General features: G+C 59.7%; 1 protein-coding gene across 1 annotated transcript; it reads right to left on the bottom strand.

Moving 5' to 3' along the window:
• Positions 1 to 1672: 1672 nt before the first annotated feature.
• LOC128980486 (sodium-dependent proline transporter-like) lies at positions 1673 to 15718 on the bottom strand (the record flags this gene model as incomplete). The annotated part of the gene is made up of 14 exons (XM_054398956.1): positions 15580 to 15718; positions 9367 to 9660; positions 7472 to 7603; positions 7063 to 7211; positions 6821 to 6870; positions 4517 to 4655; positions 4301 to 4435; positions 3996 to 4099; positions 3704 to 3828; positions 3380 to 3492; positions 2986 to 3120; positions 2702 to 2801; positions 2099 to 2217; positions 1673 to 1841 (listed from the first exon to the last, which is right to left on the bottom strand). Coding segments are annotated over exons 1-14 (1903 nt in total), but the record flags the coding sequence as incomplete, so codon positions are not given.
• Positions 15719 to 15759: the final 41 nt, after the last annotated feature.

Raw genomic sequence — 15759 nt, 5'->3', positions numbered from 1 at the left:
CAGGAGGGGCAGAGGCTGAAGAGGAGGCTGTGGGAAGCCCCCAGGGGGAGGTCAATCCCTCTGGGTGGCTCTTGAGAAGAAGAAGGTCTCCAGTTGGGGGCTTCAGGGTGGCAGGTGGACAACTCTCCATGGTCAAGGGCTTTAAGTGCCTGCAGTTGGGGGTTGGAGGGGGCTGGGAGAGGCCTGGCACCAGCTGGCACCACCAGGATTGTCCTCTGCTGCTGGCTGCTTCCTGGTGGGCCCTGGAGACCTTGGTGGGGATCTGGAGACCCTGGTGGGGATCTGGAGCCCCTGGTGGCTGCTTCTGGAGATGCTGCTGGGTGGGAAGGTTGGGGGTTGGGGTTCAGCAAAGAGGGCAGCTTGGCTTGGCAGGGGTCCCCCAGGCTGCAGGGGGAGAGGGAGGCTCTGGGGTTGGGTTCCTGGCACCTTGCTCCCCTTGGAAGCCAACTTTGGAAGCCAACAAATCCTGGAGGGAGACCTGAGCCTGGCCTGGCCTTCATCTCAGCACCAGCCTCCTCCCTCTCTTTCTTGTCTCCCTCCTCCTCCTTCTCTGCCTCCCCTTCCTCCTCCACCCCCTCCTCCTTCTCCTCTCTTCCCCCCCCTTGTCCTACTCTTCTTCCTCCTCCCTCTCCTTCTCCTCCCCTCCCATCTCCTTCTCCTGCTCTCTTCTCTCCTTCTCCTGCTCTCTTCTCTCCTTCTCCTCCCCTCCTCCTCTCCTCCCCTCCTCCTCTCCTTCTTCTCCTCCTTCTACTCTCCCTACTCCTCCTCCCCCTCTCCTTCTCCTCCTTCTCTCCTTCTGCTCCCCTCTCCTCCTCCTCTCTTCCTCCTCCTCTCTTCGTCCTCCTCCTCTCTTCCTCCTCCTGCTCCTTTTCCCCCCTCCTCCTCCTCCCCCTCTCCTTCTCCTCCCTCTCCTCATCCCCCTCCTCCCTCCCTCCACCTTCCCCTCCGCCCTGCACCATGCAGTCACAAACAGGTTTGGATTGGGAATGTTTTGGTGAAGCTGATGGAGCCCAACCACTGCCCCAGCCCTGCCCCAGGGCACCACCACCCCATGGCCCTCAGCACCACAGCTCCACAGCTTCCAAACCCCTCCAGGGATGGAGACTCCAGCCAGGAGCAGAGTCCTCTCCTGCAGGGATTGGATCCAGCTCCATCCTGTCCTTTGCACCTGAGGTTCTCCAGGGTTGGCCTCAGGCCTTGCTGCTGCTGTGGGGTGGGCTGGGGCAGTCCCTGCTGGTGCTGGTGGTGGTGCTGGTGAAGGGGCTGGGGGTGTCCTCCCTGGCCGTGCCCTGGGGCCTGGCTGTCCTCCAGCAACGTAGGGACCTGGAGGCCTTCTGGAAGCGCTGCAGAGGAAGGCTGAGGATGAGCTCCAGGAGGTGTTCCCAAGCCTCCTGGGGCTGAGGGCAAGGTCCTGGTGGGAGGAGGCAGCCCTGGGCACGGCCACGGAGGGCTGCAGGGCAAAGAGCTCCTGCCCCACCCCCATGGCTTCAGCTCTGCTTCTCTCTTGAGGGGCTCCAGCAGCTTTGCTCCAGCCTTGGGGTCTCTCACAGGTCCCCTGGCCCCATCCCTGGCCCCCTGCCCTCATCCCTCTCCCTCTGTCCCCATCCCTGTCCCCTTAACCCCATCCCTGTCCCCCTGGCCCCATCCCTGTCCCCTGCCAGCCTCACCTGGCTCAGGCTCCCTGCCTGCTGGCCCAGGGCCAGTGTGGCCCAGAGGGGGAGCTGCAGGCAGCTGAGGAGGTTGATGCAGAGCCCCAGGCTGCTGGCCCAGGCTGGCTGCTCAGAGCTGCCAGGGCCCAGGGCCAGGCTGGGCAGGTCCAGGAGGATGTAGAGCAGAGAGAACTGGGGGGAGAGGGGACAGGACCCAAGGTGGCACCACCACAGCCCTGGCATGACCAGAGGGGGGGCTTGGCCACCTTGGGCACCACAAGGACCTTCAAAGTCACCTCAAAGTCCCTCCAGCAAGCCCAGAGAGGCTTGGGAGGGCATCAGGAGAAGGGAAGTCCTACTCCAGGTGGCCCTCAGGGAGAAGGAGAGGTGGTGGTGGGACAGGAGATGTTCTGCCCCCCAGCCCCAGGGGGGGGCTTGGTGCTGCTCACCAGCAGTGTGCAGGGGGTGAGGAAGGTCCAGCAGAGCCTGAAGTAGGCCAAGATGTGGCTGCACCAAGGAGGACATCTGCAGAGCATGGCTCTGATGTCCCGGCAGAACTCAGTCACACCTGAGGAAGGCCAGGGGGAGATGAGGACCACAGCCAGGGGTGGGACAGGGGTGGAGCTATGGAGAAGGGACAGGGATGGAGTCATGGAGGTGGGACAGGGATGGAGTCATGGAGGTGGGACAGGGATGGAGCCATGGGGGTGGGACAGGGATGGAGTCATGGAGGTGGGATAGGGATGGAGCTATGGAGGTGGGATAAGGATGGAGTCATGGAGGTGGGATAAGGATGGAGCATTGGAGGGACAGGGATGGAGCATTGGAGGTGTCCCAAGGATGCCCTCATGCCTCACTCCTTGACCACCCCAACTCCAAGCTCTGCTGAACCCTCCCCAGCTTGGCCACCAGTCCAAGAAGCACCAAACCTTGGTGTGGTGGCAACCAAGAGCCACAACCAATGGGCCACAACCACCCCACAGAGAGGGGTCCCAGCACCCCCAGGGGTGGCCCCAAGGTAGTCCAGGCCCCTCCCCCCGAGCTCCACTCACCATAGCAGAAGACAACTCCCAAGCACATGGAGATGGTGACCATGAGCAGCCCAAAGCCTGTGCTGAAGGTGTCCAGCAAGGTTAGCCAGAAGATCCCACCCTGGGTGGTGAGGAGGGTGAGCATGGCTTAGACCAGGGGGGGACATCCCAGCCTGGGGTCACTGTCACCTCCAGGGTCCAGCCTCCCACCTGAGGGCTTGGGGAGAGGCTGGGGGTGGGCAGAAGAAGCTGGTCCAGGTCACCCCAACTGGGGTCGGGGTGGGGTTGAGAGGCTCCTGCCCTACCTGGGTGACCAACAGCAGCCCCAGGAGGTAGAAGGAGGAGCAGAGAGCAGCCAGCAGCAGAATCTTCCTCCTCCAGCCACGCAGGGCTGGGACCTGCTCCAGGATGGAGCTGGTGATGACATCAAAAGTCCTCAGCTGAGGGGCAGGAGATGTCAGAGGGGAGGCACAGCTCTAGCCCTGCCCAGCACTGTGACTCCATCCCTGTCCCACCCCCATGGCTCCATCCCTATCCCACTTCCATGACTCCTTCCCTATCCCATCTCCTCCAGCCCATCACCTTCCTGCTCCATGCCCCTGGTGCCCCCTCCCTGCCCAGCACAGGGTGGCTCTGCCCCCTCCACCCCCTGAGGCCAGGCCTGGGGTAGGGCTTGGGGATTGCCAAGCTGCCATTCACCAAGTTGTCCACTCCCAGCTTGAGGAACATCAAGAAGAAGAGGATGGCCCAGACTGGAGAGCCTGGCAGCATGGAGAGGACCTCAGGGTACACCACAAACACCAACCCTGGACCTGTGTATAGAGGGAGATGAAGGTCTGAGGAAGGTCCTGGTGGGATCAAGGTCTGAAGAAGGTCCTGGTGGGGTGAAGGTCTTGAGAAGGTCCTGCTGGGCCAGGTGGAGCCCAGCAGGGTGGTGGCCAAGCTTGGCTGTGAGCTTGGCTGAAGATCTGTGGTCTGAGGTCCTCCACCAGGGCACCACTGACCTCCTGCCCAGGGCCACACCTGAGTCAAGGACGCTGCCCACGGAGACCTTCTTCCTCCAGGCCATGTGGCCCAGCCCTGAGAAGATGGCAAAGCCTGAGAAGAAGCTGCTGCAGAAGCTCCCCAGGGTGATGGCCAAGGTGTCCCTGTCGAGATCAGCACAGACCCACAGCCAGGGGGTGAGGAGGGAGATGGAGACATCTCCTCGGGCTTTAGACATCTCCATGGGGTTTAGACCTCCCCACGGTCATCTTGCTCCTCTCTAGACCCAACTTGGGGTGTTCCAGGTCCCCCCTGTCCTCCCCCTGCTCACCTGATGATGTTGGGGTCCAACTGGTTGTAGGAGTCCATGGAGAGGAGCCCCCCAAAGCCAATGCCCAAGGAGTAGAAGACCTGAGAGGCTGCATCGCTCCACACCTGCAGGACAACAGCTTGAGGCTGGGCAATGAAGTGAAGATCTCCTCCAACCCAGGGCTGAAGGTCTCCTCCAACCCAGGGCTGAAGATCTCCTCCAACCCAGGGCTGAAGGTGTCCTCCAACGCCCTCCATCTGCTCCCCCAAGCCCCCCCTGGGGGGGTTGCCCTCATGGAACCCTCCCACCCCCAGGGTTGGAGCTACCTGAGCCCTCTGCAGCCTGCTCCAGTCTGAGGAGAGGTAGAAGTGGACACCACCCAGAGACCCCTCCAAGGTGGCTGCTCGGATGGTGAGGATGAGGAGGAACAGGTAGGGGAAGGTGGCTGTGAAGTAAAGCACCTGGGGAGGACATAGTGGGGGCTCAGCCTGGCTCCAGCACCCTGGAAGCTCCTTGGGGTGTCCCCAGGGGTTGCTCCTCACCTTGCCTGAGGTTCTGATGCCCTTCAGCAGGCAGAAGAAGACCAAGACCCAGGCCACCAGCAGGCACAGGGCCAGAGGCCACTGCACAGGGCCAGGGGCTGCGAGGCCTGAGCTGGGAGTCAGCCCCAGGACCTCCTGGCTGAGATGTGGGACAGTGGTCAGCAGGAGCTGAGGGACCCTTGGCCACCCCCAGAGTGTCCTCCCCCAACCCCTTCTGCCCCGGAGGTCACCAGGGAGGCCTGCAGCAGCCTGGGCTTGGGGCAGCAGCTGTGGGCAGCAGCAGCAGGGCAGGGACTGCCCCCAGGCTGTGGGGCTAGGGAGGCTTCAGGGAAGCTGCTGGATGCCAACCATGGCCACAGGGCACCACCCCCCCCCCCCCCCATAACCCCCAGCACCACCCTCTCCCTCTCCTCCCTCTCCCTCTCCTCCCTCTCCCTCTCCCCCCTCTCCCTCTCCCCCCTCTCCCCCCTCTCCCTCTCCTCCCTCTCCCTCTCCCCCTCCCTCCCCTCCCCCTCTCCTCCCTCTCCCTCCCCCCTCCCCCCCCCTCCCTCTCCTCCCCTCCCTCTCCTCCCTCCCTCCCTCCCCTCTCCTCCCTCCCTCCCCTCCCCTCCCTCCCTCCCTCCCCTCCCTCCCCTCCCCTCCTCCCTCTCCCCCCCCCCTCCCTCCCTCCCCTCCCTCTCCCTCCCCCCCTCCTCCCCTCCTCCCCTCCTCCCTCCCTCCCCCTCCCCTCCCTCTCCCCCCTCCTCCCTCTCCCCCCCCTCCCTCCCTCTCCTCCCCTCCTCCCTCCCTCCCCTCCTCCCTCTCCCCCCTCCCTCCCTCCCTCTCCCCCCTCCCTCCCTCCTCCTCCCCTCCCCTCCCTCCCCCTCCCTCCCTCTCCTCCCCTCCCCCTCCCCCCTCCCTCTCCTCCCTCTCCTCCCCTCTCCCTCCCCTCCCTCCCTCCCTCTCCCTCTCCTCCCTCTCCCCCCTCTCCCTCTCCTCCCTCTCCCTCCCTCTCCCTCTCCTCCCTCTCCTCCCTCTCCTCCCTCTCCCTCTCCTCCCTCTCCCTCTCCTCCCTCTCCTCCCTCTCCCTCTCCTCCCTCTCCTCCCTCTCCCTCTCCTCCCTCTCCCTCTCCCTCTCCTCCCTCTCCCTCTCCCCTCTCCTCCCTCTCCTCCCTCTCCCTCTCCTCCCTCTCCTCCCTCTCCCTCTCCTCCCTCTCCTCCCTCTCCCTCTCCTCCCTCTCCTCCCTCTCCCTCTCCTCCCTCTCCCTCTCCTCCCTCTCCCTCTCCTCCCTCTCCTCCCTCTCCTCCCTCTCCTCCCTCTCCTCCCTCTCCTCCCTCTCCTCCCTCTCCTCCCTCTCCCTCTCCTCCCTCTCCTCCCTCTCCTCCCTCTCCTCCCTCTCCTCCCTCTCCTCCCTCTCCCTCTCCTCCCTCTCCCTCCCCCCCCTGCACCATGCAGTCACAAACAGGTTTGGATTGGGAATGTTTTGGTGAAGCTGATGGAGCCCAACCACTGCCCCAGCCCTGCCCCAGGGCATCACCACCCCATGGCCCTCAGCACCACAGCTCCACAGCTTCCAAACCCCTCCAGGGATGGAGACTCCAGCCAGGAGCAGAGTCCTCTCCTGCAGGGATTGGATCACTTCTGGATCCCTGGCACTGGGATTGTGCCCCTGGGCTGGGCACTGGGGAGGCCACAGCTGCAGTGCTGGGGGCAGGGTTGGGCTCCTGAGTGCCAGAAGGAGCTTGAGGGCTGGGGCAGGGCCAGGGCAGGGCAAGGAAGCTGGGGAGGGCTGTGGGGAAGGAGGAGAAGGCTGTGGAGAAGTTGTGAGGAGCAGCTGAGGGCCCTGGGGGGGTTGAGGCTGCAGCAGAGGAGGCTGAGGGGAGACCTTGTGGCTCTCTGCAGCTCCCTGAGAGCAGCTTGCAGCCAGCTGGGGCTCAAGGGCTGCTCCTGAGGGCTGGGCCAAGAGGAGATGGCCTCAGGTTGTGCCAGGGGAGCTTCAGCTTGGCCCTCAGCACCAAGTGGTGGCCCTGGAGGGGTGCCCAGGCCTGTGCCAGGCTGCCCAGGGCAGTGGTGGAGTGCCCCTGGCTGGAGGGGGTTGGCAGGTGTGGAGCTGTGGTGCTGAGGGCCCTGGGGTGGTGGTGCTGGGGCAGTGCTGGAGCCATGCTTGGCCTCCATCATCTTCAAGGTCTTCTCCAGCCCAGCCCATTCCATGCTTCCATGATCCCCAAACCCTCTGCCACCCCCTGGGCTCCTGTAGGACCTGGGGAGCTGGAGCCTGGTTGGGTCTCCAGCCCCAGCCCAGGGCTGCCCCCCCAGGGACTTACCTCCAGAAGATCTCCGAGGGGCTGGGCCCTGCTGTCCTCTCTGAGTTGTTCTGCAGCACAACAACCCTGGCAGGTCACCACCTCCACCACTGCCACCAGCCCTGGGGTCCCACGTGGCCACCAGCTCCACCCAGCCCTGCTCTCCTCTGCTCCCAGGGGAGACTGCCAGCCTGGGCCTGGTGGGGTGGGCTCCAACCCTTCAGCCCAGGTCCCACACGGCCTGGGGAGGTCCAACCACCAACCTGGCAGCTGTCCATGGCCCCTGGAGCACCACAGGCCCAGGGCAGAGGGCTCTGGAAGGAAGAGCCCAGGTAGTAGAGAGCCCAAGCCACGATGACGTTGGAGTAGAGGGACACCAAGGAGGCCACCACGAGGGCAGCCACACCAATGCCTGCAGCAGAAGGGTGAGCAGAAAAGGGTCAGCCCATCCTGACCAACCAACCACCATGACCAACCTTCTACCATGGCCAACTGACCTCCATGACCAACTAACCACCATGGCCAACCCTCCACTATGACCAACATTCCACCATGAGCAACCTTCCACCATGCCCTTCTTCCACCCTGACCAACCAACCACCCCAGATGGTCCCAGGTGGCCCCAGCAGCTGTAGGAGCAGGCAGGAGAAGTGTCCCCAAGCCCAACCTCACCTTTCAGGAGAGGACAACGCTTCCAGACCGTGATGGGACCAGCAGCTCCATAGTGTCCCAAGCTCAGCTCCAGCAGGAACAGAGGCAACCCCACCAGGAGCAGCAGCAGGAGGTAAGGGACGAAGAAGATTCCTTGGGAGGAAGGAAGGAAGGAGAAGCCAGCTGGAGCAGCACCAACTTCTGGAGCTCAGATCTCCATGGGTTGGAGCCATGGGTGGGGGACAGGTGGCCAAGGAGGACACCAGGAGAGCAGGAGAGGTTGGAGCCATCCCAGGAGGACCTTCCCAGAGGAGGAGGCCAAGGGTGGGAGGTTGAGGTGGGAGCTGCTGGGTTCTGAGTGGCTTGGGGCTGGGGTGGGTGGAGCTGCTGAGAGGTCCTCAGGGATGGTCATGGGTGAAGGACCTTCTGCCCATGGGATGCTCAGGGATCTGAGGTCCTCAGCCCATGGGGATCCCATCCCTGAGGAGCAGCCCTTGAGCCCCAGCTGGCTGCAAGCTGCTCTCAGGGAGCTGCAGAGAGCCACAAGGTCTCCCCTCAGCCTCCTCTGCTGCAGCCTCAACCCCCCCAGGGCCCTCAGCTGCTCCTCACAACTTCTCCACAGCCTTCTCCTCCTTCCCCACAGCCCTCCCCAGCTTCCTTGCCCTGCCCTGGCCCTGCCCCAGCCCTCAAGCTCCTTCTGGCACTCAGGAGCCCAACCCTGCCCCCAGCACTGCAGCTGTGGCCTCCCCAGTGCCCAGCCCAGGGGCACAAGCCCTGCCCTGCTCCTGCTGCCCCCAGCAGAAGCTTTCCCTGCTGGAGCTGTTCCCAGGCTCCCTGCTGGCTCCCATCCACAGGACCTTTGAGCAGCTCTGGGAAGCAGCTCTGGGGCAAGTCCCCAGGCAGGGCCCTGCTGAGCTTTGCACCCCAGAGGAATTTGTCCCTTGGGGCAGAGCTTGGCTGGGTGCTGGAGATGCCAGGTCCTGAGGTGGGGCTGCCTCAGGACCCTCCCGGGGAGGCATCTCTTCCATCCTGAGGAGCAGAGTGGGGAGGAGATGTGAAGTCCTTGCTCCAAGAAGGAGCTTGAGGGCTGGGGCAGGGCCAGGGCAGGGCAAGGAAGCTGGGGAGGGCTGTGGGGAAGGAGGAGAAGGCTGTGGAGAAGTTGTGAGGAGCAGCTGAGGGCCCTGGGGGGGTTGAGGCTGCAGCAGAGGAGGCTGAGGGGAGACCTTGTGGCTCTCTGCAGCTCCCTGAGAGCAGCTTGCAGCCAGCTGGGGCTCAAGGGCTGCTCCTGAGGGCTGGGCCAAGAGGAGATGGCCTCAGGTTGTGCCAGGGGAGCTTCAGCTTGGCCCTCAGCACCAAGTTGTGGCCCTGGAGGGGTGCCCAGGCCTGTGCCAGGCTGCCCAGGGCAGTGGTGGAGTGCCCCTGGCTGGAGGGGGTTGGCAGGTGTGGAGCTGTGGTGCTGAGGGCCCTGGGGTGGTGGTGCTGGGGCAGTGCTGGGGCCATGCTTGGACTCCATCACCTTGGAGGTCTTCTCCAACCCTTCCATGATTCTCCAAAACCAGCCAGGCTGGAGCTGGAGGCTGCTCCAACCTCACCCTAGAGCCAACCACACCTCTGGCCTGCATGACCCAACCCCAGAAGACATCCTCCAGAAGCTCCATGGGGGGGACCCATGAAGGTTGCAACCTTCTCTCTGGTCTTCATGGTGGAACTAAAGTGGTGGTCTCCAGCTGAGCACCACAAGACTCCCTCCCTCCACCCCCACCCCCAAATCCCACCCAGCTCTTGGAGAAGACAACCCCTTGGGCACCACCACCTTGTCCCTCCCCATCTCCTCATGCTCTTGGCCTCCACCCAGGAGGTTGGAGCAGTTCCTGGAGGTCCACCTCCAGCCATGTGGACCTCCAGCTGGGCCTCACCTCCTCCGTTGCGGTAGCACAGGTAGGGGAAGCGCCAGATGGTGCCCAGCCCCAGGAGGTGGCCCAGGGTGGAGACCAGCACCTGAGATCTTCCAGCCCAGGTCTGCTGGGGTGGGCTGGAGGCCAAGATCTCATCAGCTTGGGGTTGTGGTCCTGGCCAGGGCTGGTTGGTGCGGTCAGCTGTAGGACCTTCCAGCTGGGAGATGTTGAGTGGTGGAGGGGTGGTTGGAACATCCAAGTGGAAGATGTTGACCTCTGGAGAGGACATTGGAGCATCCAGCTGGCAGATGTTGACTGTGGATGGAAGGAAGTCCTCAGGACCCAGCTGGTTGCATCCTCAACCCCCCCCCAGGGCTCCTTGGCCAAGGTGTCCATGAGAAACCATCTGGGTCCTCAAAGAGCTCTTCCAGAATGCTGCCCAGAGGAAGCCCATGGTGTGCCCATGGTGTCCCAGAGCTCCATGGTCCTCTCTAGGCTCCAGCTTTGGGTAGGTCAGGTTTGATCCAGGAGGTCTTCTTGTAGTGTGGAAGTCTCCAGCTGGCCTTCACCAACCCCTCCTGATGGGGGATGGCCCCAGGAGAACCTAAACCCTGCACCAGGTAGGTCATGGAACCATGGAATGGGTTGGGTTGGAGAAGACCTTGAAGCTGATGGAGTCCAAGCATGGCCCCAGGGCACCACCACCCCATGGCCCTCAGCACCACAGCTCCACAGCTTCCAAACCCCTCCAGCCATGGGGACTCCACCTGGGCAGCCTGGACCAGGCTTGGACAAGCCTCCAGGGGCACAAATTGTTCCTCAAGGTCAACCTCAACCTGGGTCCAACTCCAGGCCAACTCCTCTTGGGCCAAGATGTCCACCTGAAAGGACTTCTCCCCATGATGAGAGGTTGCCAGCAGAACCAGACCTGGTTGAGAAGACTCCAAGGTTCCTCCTCCTCTTGATGAGTTAGTGATCAAGAGTCAAGATGAGGGAACCCCTGTGAGATCCTACAGAACCTCCCAGTCCCAACATGGAAAGCCCCTGGAGAAGTTCCGGTGACCCAGAAGCACATGGGGAAGCTCTGGTGACCCCAAAGACCTGGAGAAGTTCTGGTGACCCCAAAGACCTGGAGAAGTTCTGGTGATCCCAAAAGCACCTGGAGAAGCTCTGGTGACCCAAAAGCACCTGGAGAAGCTCTGGTGACCCAAAAGCACCTGGAGAAGCTCTGGTGACCCCAAAGACCTGGAGAAGTTCTGGTGATCCCAAAGACCTGGAGAAGCTCTGGTGACCCCAAAGACCTGGAGAAGTTCTGGTGATCCCAAAGACCTGGAGAAGTTCTGGTGACCCCAAAGACCTGGAGAAGTTCTGGTGATCCCAAAGACCTGGAGAAGCTCTGGTGACCCCAAAGACCTGGAGAAGTTCTGGTGACCCAAAAGCACCTGGAGAAGTTCTGGTGACCCAAAAGCACCTGGAGAAGCTCTGGTGACCCAAAAGCACCTGGAGAAGCTCTGGTGACCCAAAAGCACCTGGAGAAGCTCTGCTGCCTCTCCCCAACCCCCCAGCCCACGGTCCATGGGGATGAGAGGTCCTGCAGCATGGGGACGACCAAGGTAGGGGAGATAAAGTCCCTCAGGTCCTACCTTGGCCTCTGGTGGGGAGCTGCTGGTGGTGGGTGGTGGCCCTGGCTTGCAGAGGTGCCCTGGGCCTGGCGTTTCCTGCTTGGTGGCATCAGGAGGAGGGAGGGACAGAAGGTGACAAACTTTGCTCCCCTGTGCCACCTGCAGCTCCACCCCAAGGCAAGGACTGGGAGCTGCCACCATGAGGTCCTCCAAAGGCCTCCCAGAAGCCACAGCTTCAGACCTGAGAGTTCAACCAGGAAGAAGCAGAAGCTTTGTTGCCTCCTCCTCATCCTAAGAAGAAGAAGAAGGAAGAAGAAGGAAGAAAGAACATGGAAGAAGAAGGAAAAAAGAAGAAACAAGGAAGACAAGAAGAAGAAAGAAGAAAAGAAGAAGAAGAAAGAAGAAAAGAAGAAGAAGAAAGAAGAAAAGAAGAAGAAGAAAGAAGAAAAGAAGAAGAAGAAAGAAGAAAAGAAGAAGAAGAAAGAAGAAAAGAAGAAGAAGAAAGAAGAAAAGAAGAAGAAGAAAGAAGAAAAGAAGAAGAAGAAAGAAGAAAAGAAGAAGAAGAAAGAAGAAAAGAAGAAGAAGAAAGAAGAAAAGAAGAAGAAGAAAGAAGAAAAGAAGAAGAAGAAAGAAGAAAAGAAGAAGAAGAAAGAAGAAAAGAAGAAGAAGAAAGAAGAAAAGAAGAAGAAGGAAGAAGAAAAGAAGAAGAAAGAAGAAGAAAAGAAGAAGAAGAAAGAAGAAAAGAAGAAGAAAGAAGAAAAGAAGAAGAAAGAAGAAAAGAAAGAAGAAGAAAGAAGAAAAGAAGAAGAAAGAAGAAAAGAAGAAGAAAGAAGAAAAGAAGAAGAAAGAAGAAAAGAAGAAGAAAGAAGAAAAGAAGAAGAAAAGAAGAAAAGAAGAAGAAAGAAGAAAAGAAGAAGAAAGAAGAAAAGAAGAAGAAAGAAGAAAAGAAGAAGAAAGAAGAAAAGAAGAAGAAAGAAGAAAAGAAGAAGAAAGAAGAAAAGAAGAAGAAAGAAGAAAAGAAGAAGAAAGAAGAAAAGAAGAAGAAAGAAGAAAAGAAGAAGAAAGAAGAAAAGAAGAAGAAAGAAGAAAAGAAGAAGAAAGAAGAAAAGAAGAAGAAAGAAGAAAAGAAGAAGAAAGAAGAAAAGAAGAAGAAAGAAGAAAAGAAGATGAAAGAAGAAGAAAAGAAGATGAAAGAGGAAAGAGAAGAAATGAGAAAGAAGAAAGGAGAAAGGAGAAAGTAAAAAGAAAGAAGAGGAAGAAGAAGTTCTAAGGATGAGGCAACCTCAAGCTGTTGGTCAACCCAGAGCTCAGGGTCCTGCAGTGGGGTGGTCCTGGTGAGCACCAAGCTTCTGGTGGGACCTGGTTTGAGGGAGTCATGGAATGGGTTGGGTTGAAAGCACCTTCAGAGGTCATGGAGTCATGGAAGGGTTTGGGTGGCAAGGGACATTCAGAGGTCATAGAGTCTTGGAATGGGTTGGGTTGCAGACACCTTCCAAGCTCCTCCAGCCCAACCCCCTGCAGCCAGCAGGGCCAGCCCCAAGCAGAGCTCAGAGCCCCAAACCCCTGCCCTGGGCTGCTGCCAGCCAGGGGGCAGCTCCCACCCCTCTGGGGGACCTCCCCCAGGCTCTCCCCAGCCTCCTGCTGAAGAACTTCCTCAGATCTACTCCAGAGCTTCTCTCTTGCAGCTCCAAACCATCCCCCCTGGGCCTGGCCCCACAGCTCCTGCTCCAACCTCTGTCCCCAGCTTGCTCCTGGGCCCCTTCCAGCCCTGCCAAGGCCACCAGAAGGTCTCCCTGGAGCCTCCTCCATGCTGGGCACCCCCAGCTCTGCCAGCCTGGGCACCCAGCAGAGCCCTTCCACCCTGCCAGCCTGGCTGTGACCTCCTCTGGCCCTGCTCCAGCAGCTCCCTGCCTGTGCTGAGCCCTCCAGAGCTGTCCCCAGCACTGCAGGTGGCATCTCCCCAGGGTTTCATCTCCCACCTCCCTGGTTTCATGCTGTGGTTTGGAGCTCCAAGAGGAGACTCAGAGCAGAGAGAAGGGAGGAGTTCCTCAGCAGGTGGCTGGGAAGAGCTTCAGATGCTCCTTGATGTCCTTCTGAGCTTTACTCCTGGCTTGGACCTCAAGTTCTTCTACTCTGTGTTTTTTTTTTTTTTTTTTTTGCCTCATCTGAAGAAGCAGTAGGAGGTGGAACAGTTGGTTCCTTTCAGGAGGATGTGACTTCATCTCCTGGGCTCAAAACATCAGCAGAGCCTCCTCCTCCTCCTCCTCCTCCTCCTCTTCCTCTGCAGCAGTGATCAGGAGGCCCAAGGCCAAGCCCAGCTCTTGAGAGAGTTCAGTTTTGGAAGGAAACCAAAGCAACCAACTTCAAACTTCCTGAGGCTGAGCAATGCTGCAGCTCCACCCAGCCCTGAGCCAACCCTGGGTGGAGTGGAAGGTCCATTGGTGGTGGTGGCTCCCTGGGCCTGGTCCTTGGTTGACGTTCTCCTCTGTCCCACCCAGCTGCATCACCCCAACTGCTGGGAGCCACCAGGTTCCACCTAGGAGCTGAGGGATGAGCTGGGACAGCCCCCAAAAAGCGAACCAAGGTTGCTTCACGAGCTTCTGTCCATGGAAGCATGGAATGGGTTGGGTTGGAGACCACTTTGGAAGGTGATGGAGGCCAAACATGAGCCCAGCACTGCCCCAGCACCACCCCCCCAGGGCCCTCAGCACCACAGCTCCACACCTGCCAACCCCCTCCAGCCAGGGGCACTCCACCACTGCCCTGGGCAGCCTGGCACAGGCCTGGGCACCCCTCCAGGGCCACAACTTGGTGCTGAGGGCCAAGCTGAAGCTCCCCTGGCACAACCTGAGGCCATCTCCTCTTGGCCCAGCCCTCAGGAGCAGCCCTTGAGCCCCAGCTGGCTGCAAGCTGCTCTCAGGGAGCTGCAGAGAGCCACAAGGTCTCCCCTCAGCCTCCTCTGCTGCAGCCTCAACCCCCCCAGGGCCCTCAGCTGCTCCTCACAACTTCTCCACAGCCTTCTCCTCCTTCCCCACAGCCCTCCCCAGCTTCCTTGCCCTGCCCTGGCCCTGCCCCAGCCCTCAAGCTCCTTCTGGCACTCAGGAGCCCAACCCTGCCCCCAGCACTGCAGCTGTGGCCTCCCCAGTGCCCAGCCCAGGGGCACAAGCCCTGCCCTGCTCCTGCTGCCCATACCATTGCTGCTCCAGCCCAGGCTGCTGCTGCCCTCCTTGCCCCCCTGGGCACCCCCTGGCTCCTCTCCAGCCTCTGCCAACAACCCCCCCAGGGCCTTTCCCCCCAGGCACTTCCCAGCCCCTCTGCCCCCAGCCTGGAGCCTTCCTGGGCTTGTTGTGACCCCAGGGCAGGTGCCAGCCCTTGCCCTTGGTGCCCTCATCCCCTTGGCCTCCCCCATGGCTCCAGACCCCTCTGTAGCTTGGCCCTGCAGAAGCTGAGTTGTGAGCAACCACCTTGGGCCACCAGCTCTGCTCTGGGCCCTGCTGGAGGCCAAAGTGTTGGTTGCTGGTTGAGCTCCCAGGGGGCAGGACCTGAGGCTTCCGTTGTGGTTCCTCCGTTGCCTCAGCTTCCTGTTTGCTGCTCAAGGAGAGATGGCCACACCTGGAGCTGCTCAGCAGTGTCCTCTGCTGATGGATCTTCTGAAGAGGCCCAGAAGATGCTGAGAAACCTCTTGGAAGAGTGGAGTTGGGAAGGTTGGAGGAGACCTCTGAGGTCATCAGGTCCAAGCATCAACCCAACACCTCCATGGTCATCAAACCATGTCCTGAAGGGTGACAAAAGCTGTCTCAAGTGAGACAAACATCACAGAGTCATCAAGGTTGGAGAAGATCTCCAAGATAACCAAGAAGTCCTTCTATAAACCATCAAGATAACCTCTAAGAGCATCAGGAAGACCTCTAAGAATCATCAAGAAGACTTCTAAGGTCATCACAACCTCTAAGGTCATTTAAAAGACTTCTAAGGTCATTAGGAAGACCTCTAAGAGCATCAAGTCCAACCACCAACCCAACACCTCCATGGTCATCAAACCATGTCTTGAAGGGAGACAAAAGCTCCCTCAGGTGAGACAAACATCACAGAGTCATCAAGGTTGGAGAAGATCACAAAGAAGTCCTCTAGGACCATCAAGATAAGCTCTAAGAGCACCAGGAAGACCTCTAAGAATCATCAAGACGACCTCTAAGGTCATCACAACCTCTAAGGTCATCAAAAAGACCTCTAGGGTCATTAGGAAGACCTCTAAGAGCATCAGGAAGATCTCTAAGAGCATCAGGAGGATCTCTAAGAGCATCAAGATGACCTCTAAGGTCATCAAGTCCAACCATCAACCCAACACCGTCATGGTCATCAAACCATGTCCTGAAGTGAGACAAAAGCTCCTTCAGGAGGACAGAAGTTGTCAAATCATCAAGGTTGGAGAAGACCTCTAAGGCCATCAAGAAGACCTCTAAGATCATCAGAAAGACATAAGATCATCCAGAGGATCTCTATGGACATCAAGAAGACCTCTAAGATCATCAAAAAGACCTCTAAGGTCTGCACTATACTGTCCAGGGGCGTACTGGACTGTACTGGGCCATTCTACGAAACTATGAATTACAGTCGCCGTTGTTTCTGTTATCGAGGACGGGGGTGTTTTGTCCCTGCTCGGCCGCCATACGCCGCTCCCGCCGGCCGCTCCGCACCGCGCGCTCCCGCCGTGCGCCGCCTTTTTCCCCCTCCTGGCTGCCGGCCGCCATTTTGGAAACGGGCAAACGGTTCAGTCCTCCCTGTGCAAGCT

The sequence above is a fragment of the Indicator indicator genome, unplaced genomic scaffold (genome assembly GCF_027791375.1).
Source record: "Indicator indicator isolate 239-I01 unplaced genomic scaffold, UM_Iind_1.1 iindUn_scaffold_213, whole genome shotgun sequence".
Taxonomy (NCBI): Eukaryota; Metazoa; Chordata; class Aves; order Piciformes; family Indicatoridae; genus Indicator; species Indicator indicator.
The sequence above is the reverse complement of the archived record's forward strand: the minus strand, read 5'-3'. Positions and strand labels throughout refer to the sequence as shown.